This window comes from Primulina eburnea, chromosome 1 (assembly GCF_022965805.1).
Source record: "Primulina eburnea isolate SZY01 chromosome 1, ASM2296580v1, whole genome shotgun sequence".
Taxonomy (NCBI): domain Eukaryota; kingdom Viridiplantae; phylum Streptophyta; class Magnoliopsida; order Lamiales; family Gesneriaceae; genus Primulina; species Primulina eburnea.
Genome location: NC_133101.1, coordinates 25,396,697 through 25,404,024, shown reverse-complemented (window position 1 = coordinate 25,404,024; position 7,328 = coordinate 25,396,697). Strand labels below are relative to the sequence as shown.

At 38.2% G+C, this 7,328-nt stretch overlaps 1 protein-coding gene across 1 annotated transcript; it reads right to left on the bottom strand.

Annotated features, from left to right (window-relative positions):
* Positions 1-1,754: 1,754 nt before the first annotated feature.
* LOC140806207 (uncharacterized) lies at positions 1,755-2,243 on the bottom strand. The gene has a single exon (XM_073162728.1). It carries the CDS (start codon positions 2,241-2,243, stop codon positions 1,755-1,757), a length of 489 nt encoding a protein of 162 aa, XP_073018829.1.
* Between the last annotated feature and the right edge of the window lie 5,085 nt (positions 2,244-7,328).

Below are 7,328 nucleotides of genomic sequence, written 5' to 3'. Positions count from 1 at the left end.
ATTTGATTTGATAGCGATTCGATTGATTCTGACATGTGCTCAGTGGATGGGCATTTGACCCTATACCTCCACGACATACATGCATTGCATACCATATATCATTGTTTAGATATCTGTGGTATATATGATTGGTTGTTCCATACGGAGCTTTGCTCACCCCCAAGGGGGGCTGTTGTTGTCTTTGTGTGTGGACAATGGCAGGTACTCCAGGATATCAGGAGGCCAGAGAGGGCACTTCTGGAGGAAGCCACAGCTTGGGCTGAGGTTTTTGTTTATGTCTTGTTCCCAGTATATATGTATATGTATCTATATACCGGGGCATGTCCCGAGGATATGAGTTGTTTGTATGTGATTGGTTTTAGTTATGTGTGGGCGTGTTTTATGATTTGAATTTAGATACTATTTTTAGTATTTAAATTATAGAAGAGATATTTTGGGCTCGTCGTAAAGAAATTTTAAACTCATTTTCCGCTGTGATTACTTAACCCTAATCAAATTGTGTTGTAATAACGATTAGGAGCTAAGGGCCCCACAGAAGGCTAGGAAAATAAATTGGAGGTTGCAAGATAAAAGGAAGATAATAATCTGGCTATCCTAGTTATTTGTTAGATAAGGAATGAGGAGGGATTTGATTTGATTGAAGGGATAATTGTGGGGTGTGCATGGCCGAAAATGAGTCTAGGTACAGGTAGAGAAATTTGCTTAATTGTTTAATTGATGAAGATTAAATGGTGAGGGGATTATCTACCAAGAATGGATTAAGGAAATGAATCAAGGGAAATGAGTTGTCACATATTTTTGAATCTAGAATGGTGATGGCCGAATTCTACTATTAAAATGGGGTGAAAAATTGTTAAAATAATGTATTTTAAATCTTTAGTGTTTTATCTACCCATTAAATATTTTAGTGAATTAATAAATTAATTTTTGAACCTAAAGAACTTATTTACTACTTATCTCAAAGTATTTAAATAATTCTTTAAACATTCTTTTACATTAAATTAATTTATTATTTACCTTAAATAAATTCTAGGAATGTTTTCTTAATATTAAATTTTATCTTCATACTCCAACTCCAGTCCGGCCTCACTTAATTAACTGAAAAAATAATGACTAAACTATTGCGTAAAATAACTCAGCAAATTTTAAAGGAATGAATTTAAATTCTCGTGCATAAAAAATCATTTTAATTTAAATAATAGTAATTATGAATGGCTTGTACGTAGTCTGATTTACGAGTTCTACAGACGACATTCGAGAGCCAAGTAGGAAATTGTACCTCTCGAATGTGCCCAGCATCGAGCAACTCTCCCACCTCCTTCTTTATAACTCTATCTTTTTCGGGCCCGAAGTGTCTTTTCTTCTGTTTCACGGGACGAGAATTTGGTAAGATGTTTAATCGGTGTTCTGCTACATCTGGGCTCGTACCTGTGAGCTCTTGGGCTGACCAAGCGAACCGCTAAGATTATCCTATAAACAAGTAATGATTCTTCCCTGACCTTTGGGTCAAGGTCAGGGGCTATTCTGAGCGTCTTCTTATCGGGCCCCAATGTCACGATCTCCGGTTTTTCATCCATCACCTCCTGAACCTCCCTCATTACCACAGGCAACCCACTTCGCCCCCTTCTAATCATATTGACCTCCACACGCGCCCTCTTCCCCTCTTCTTTCACTATTCCTTCATAACATCGTCGCACAACTTTCTGGTCTTCATACAAGACTCCCACCTCCTTCCTCATAGGAAACTTCAACTTCTAATGATACGTGGAAGCTACAGCTCTGAAGTCCTTTAAATCTGGCCGTCCCAGGATTCCATTATATGTGAGGGGGTATCCACCACGGTAAATGTCATCATTTTTGTTACTCGCTAAGGGAAGAGTAATCAGACCCAGCGGCACAATGTCATGTCCCGTGAAACCATACAGAGGAGTGGAGATTGGATCAAACTCGAATCCTTCCACCTTCATCTGATCCAGTGTGCTCTTAAACAATATATTTACAGAGCTCCCATTATCAATGAAGATCACTTCCACGTCGTAGTCGGCAATGGTGGCTGTCACCACCAAGGCATCATTATGAGGAGCTATGATACCTTGAAGGTCTTCCGGCCCGAAGCTGATGACAGGATCTTGGGGTAAATATGCACCCCTGGATATCTCAAAATTATCCAATCTCTTCCTGTGTGCTTTTCGAGCTCGCACAGAGTCTCCATCAGTAGCACCCCTCGAGATCATGTGAATCATTCCTTTCGTGGGGTGGTTATCTTTGTCTGCTCTCCTCCTCAGCTCGATAGGTTCCCGAGGAACATCCTGACCCTGCCCTTCTCTTCTCGGCTATCCGACCCTCTGGTTGATCCAAGGAGGACCTCGACCTCGCCTAGGAGACGGGCGAGGTTTCGGTCGGTCCCCGGATGAGGATCTCTCTCGTCTGTCCACCGGAGGCATCCTAACACGGCCCTCCGCTCTCTGAGACTTCTCCGACCTCCCCTCTGGCTCCCTCACCTTCATTACCTTACCGTGATTCCTGTTCAGAGGGACATGTGATGAGAATTGTCCTCTACTTCTATTTCTGTCCTTCTCCTTCTCCCCTAAACCTCTCTTCCTACCTCCTCTCTCTCCTCCCTCCATCCTACTTCCCCTGGGACGCTGCTCCATCCTTCTATACCGCTGGGCATCCTCTATATTTACATAATTCTCCGCCCGAGCAAGTAAGTCATCATAGCTCGACAGAGGTTTCTTGACCAGTGATTGAAAATACTCCTCTCCTCTCAGGCCTTGGGTGAAAGCACTTATCATTATGTCCGGGGTAGCCGCTGGTATCTCCAGCGCTGCATTGTTAAAGCACTGAACAAATTCTGGCAAAGTCTCAGAATCTTGTTGTTTCATAACGAACAGGTTCAAATAATTTTTCTGGTGCCTCTTGCTGCTAGGGAATTGGTGCAAGAAGGCAGCTGAGAAGTCCTCAAAATAACGTATGAAGTTGGGCTGCAAAGTGTTAAACCACTGCTGAGCTGATCTCACCAACGTGCCCAAAAATACCCTACACTTCACTCCATCTGTATACTGATGCAACAAAACCGCGTTCTCAAATCTCCCCAAATGTTCTTCTGGGTCGGTATGTCAATCGTATTCTCCAACATTTGATTGTTGGAAACTCGAGGGAAGTCCTTCCTCCAGAATGGCAAGCGAAAAAGTACTTCCTCTTTTGGGTGCCGGCGCTCTACTTCCCAATTGCTGTCTCAACATCCGTATTTCCTTTCACATTTCTCCCATCTCCACATTCTCTTCGCTTGGGAGGGGCTGTGTCTCTTCAATCCTGCTCTGCTGGCCCTCAAAATTTTCCTCTCGCTCTTGGCGAGTGGCCTGCTCTTCAGCGTACATAGATTCTTGGTTCCTCTTCATAGCCTCATCCACTATCCGAGTGATAAATTTGCCCAACTGCTCCAGGGTCAAGTTCCTCACATTCTCATTGGGACAGGATTGCTCTGCCCTGGTCTCTTGACGAGGTTGTTTAGTTCTTGTCTCCTGACGGGGTTGTTCCTGCCTGGCCTCAGTATGAGACTGTTTGGGTCCCATCTGAGGACGTGATGATGCTGAGTTAACTCTTCTGCTCCCCTCTCCTCCCTACTATCTCTACGCCTCAACTCAAATGTTCCTAAAGACGGCGCCAAGTGATACTCACGAGAAATTTAGGGTCCGACTCCAGCAAGTGTCACTAGTGTAGACGAAGGTTTTAAAATTGTCCGAGTCTGAATCATGAATAAGACCGTGAGAAAGGGGCCATGAAAGTGTCCTGGCATAGCCCCTCCGACGCTCAAATCAGAGACTGAGGATATAAGTAGAGAGCAGCTAAGGGTGCTGCTGAAAAACAATATAGTGAATGAGTTAACCGTATGTTCAAACTTGGTATTTATAGGAGAATACATGGACCCTTGATGGCCTTGTCTTCCATTTGGGCTAGGGATGGGTCAGGAATAGTGGGCACATCCATGGGGTATCAATGTATTTTATTCAAAAATTAGTATTATAAATGTTTGTCTACCAAATAGCATGTCTTAATTTTTTTTAGTTTTTATTTCATATTCAAATACTGTTTATTTATAATTTTTTTAGAATTCTTAACGATTTTTAAATTTAAGTTAGAGTATTCTTAGTGATGAAATTTATGCAGTTTTGTTTTTTTTTTTTGGAAAGATAAATATCTTTTTTTTCTATGTAACAAAGAAAGAAAATCTAATTTAACTCTCGTTTCTTATGTTAAATATTTATTTACAAAAAAATTATGAATCTTGCCACTAGAGTTCTAATTTCGTCACTTATCGCTTTTGACAAATTTACGTTCTCGAGTCGACAAAGGGGAACTAAGCGTGGTGTTGTGCAGGTGAGATTAATAATTGTCCCACATAGAGGCCGGCTGCGCAGGATGCCTTTAATTTTACATCATCATACTAGCTATCTTTGACAATTACACACCTTTATATGTGTTTGCCTTTTCTTTTTGGATGAAGTTAATTTTCCATGAAGACAATTTTTTTGTCTCCACTTTGTTCGGAAAATGTAGCTCTTCAGATGCTCAAATTAAAAACAATAAATTTTCAAAAATATTAAATACATGTTATAAATAGGGATATAAACAAGTCAAGCTGCTTGCGAGCTATTTGGAGCTTTATTCGGTAAAAAGCTCGTTCGATATCGTTCGCTAAGGTTATCGTGCTTATCTCGACAATTTTATCTAGACGAATTCGAGCTTAAGGATATTCGACTCGCAAGATCGTGAGCTCGACTAGCAAGCTCGCGAGCTTGACTAGTTTATCTGACATCGAGTGTACAATAATAAATTGCATTGTCTCATATCAAATTTTTTAGTTTAAGGGAAGTGATTGAAAGACTATAAATTAGAAGTCTACCCACCTTAAATTTTAATATCTTAGTCAGTCTTTTGGCTAACAATGATCAACTAAACTTGAAAACGAGCTTGTTTAACGATCTAAAAATTGATCTTGTTTAATGACCTTGAAAATGAGTCTGCTCAACGATCTGAGATCGATCCAGCCACGTTTCATGATAAATGATCTATTAACGAGCCGAGCTCGAGTCATTCATGAGATTAATGATTTTAAAACGAGTCGAGCTTGAGCCTATATACATACCTTAAACGAGCCGAACTCTGTCCTAATGTTGTTCAGCTTGATTCATTGACATCCGTAGTTATGAATGATAAGTATCTTTCCTTTTCTTCATATCTAGGCACAGTCGAAGATGAAAGCTCCTATTGTTGCACACATACAACACTAGACATCTTTTTTGTTTTCTGTGGTTCAACATTATTCAAATATGCAATAGTATCTTTTGGTTTTTCGTATGAGACGTTATTAGATTTTCTACATTTTTTTCGTATGTTCTTAAACCCTTCTGTAAAATTGTGATGTTTTGGGATGAAAATATTATGATCTTGAATATTAACGAATATAAATAAAATAAAGAAGAATACGAATCTTTCTCGATTTATAGCATTTTACCAGTCAAGATTTGGTACGTAGAATATGGATGTGTTCCTTTCAATCAAGATTTGTAAAACAACGGTTAATCCTTGGGAATCGTGATTGTTTTTTATCTAATCAGATTTTCATCGTTGGACTGTTGAGGATATTGGAAAATCAATACAGTCGTCCATCAGGTGACACCAATTGTTATTTTACAAAAATATCTATGAACTAAAAAACATAGTATTATTAAATGAATGGGTCTTATGTGAGATCGTCTCACGGATCTTAATCTGTGAGACGGGTCAACCCTACCCATGTTCACAATAAAAAGTAATACTCTTACCATAAAAAGTAGGCAAAAACTTGTGTGAGACGGTCTCACGGGTCGTATTTGTGAGACGGATCTCTTATTTGGGTCACCTCACAGATTATGATTCGTGAGACGGTTTTTGCTTTATTAAAATCAAAGGCCTTCTTTTCAAAAGTCTAAAGACTAATAGACTAATACATCATCTAGTAGTATACGGAGCAAAAAGTCTAAAGGAAATAGGTTTGGATTAATACTACAATTAATAATTTTGAAATTTTCTATTGAGAATATTACATAATTGGTTAGTACTTTCAAATTACATTTGAAAATTCAAAATCTATTATTAAATTGCTCCTTGGTATTATATATCAGATTCGAAAATTGATTATTCAAGTCTGACTATTAAATTGTTTCTTGATATAATAAGCCAGATCCTCGCATTAATTTCAGAAATTATACCATTGGTTTGTGTTAAAATATATTTCCCTATGACAAGTTAACAACATCGAACTGTAATAGAATCCACCTGCTTGCTATTTGTATTTCAGGCTTATGAGACTATTGGATCAAGTCTGACAGCTCTAACAAGCCACAAAGATCATCAGTTTTCCAAGGAAGTTAATACAAGACACGTGATCAAAATTTACTATCCAACCATTCTGCACCAGTCAGATAAGAGAAAACGAAGAAGAATTACAAACTCAAGAAAATCAGATAAAGCGCATGGCACAATATTCTACTTACCACTAATGTGACGATAATGTTTCCTAAAATATATTAAACCAAGCAACTTTTCAGATGCAACAGAGACTAAAGATAGAAAAATCAATTAAACATTAAATGGCATATAGTGGCAAATATACGATGCATGAGAAATAATGTCATTCCGTCAGATACAATTACAAATGATCGATGAAAAGCCATTTCTGACCATTGAGGATTTTCACCTATAAATATGCAGATTCATGAATGAAGAACCACTAAAACTCTGCACAGTACAATCTCTGTTCCAAGATCTTTGAGCAATCAAATCTTTCTAATTTCAAGCTGCTCATCAAGCACACGTCTTAGAGTTCATATTTGATCATCAAGGATTTGTGCTACTTCACCAACTCCAGCCATTACAAGTTAACTATTGGTTGTGTTATCTAGTAAACGAAAGGTTCATAAACAAGTCAGATTTGTAAAATGATCACTAAGAGTTACAAATTAAGTATTTATAAATTTTTGTTATAGTGGGTATTTACAAAAATTGTAAAATTAAGTCTTTTAGTGAAATCTTTCCTAAGTGGAAGAATGAGCGACGTATGAATTTTTGTCTCCGAACATTCATAAATCCTATGTTATTTCCTTTACACATTTACTTTTCTAACTCCTTTAATTTTCTAGACGTTTATCATTATCTGTTGTCTATACTAACTATATATCTTATCACTAGCTTAGCTGGACCGTTTCCCCACCTCTTCACTTTAAGTGGTCCAGCGAAGCCATCTATTCAATAATACTTGTTTTATCAACCTAAAAATTGTTAGA

Coding starts and splice junctions, on each gene's coding strand:
- LOC140806207 (XM_073162728.1), bottom strand. CDS start 2,243: ATGATTCACATGATCTCGAGGGGTGCTACTGATGGAGACTCTGTGCGA.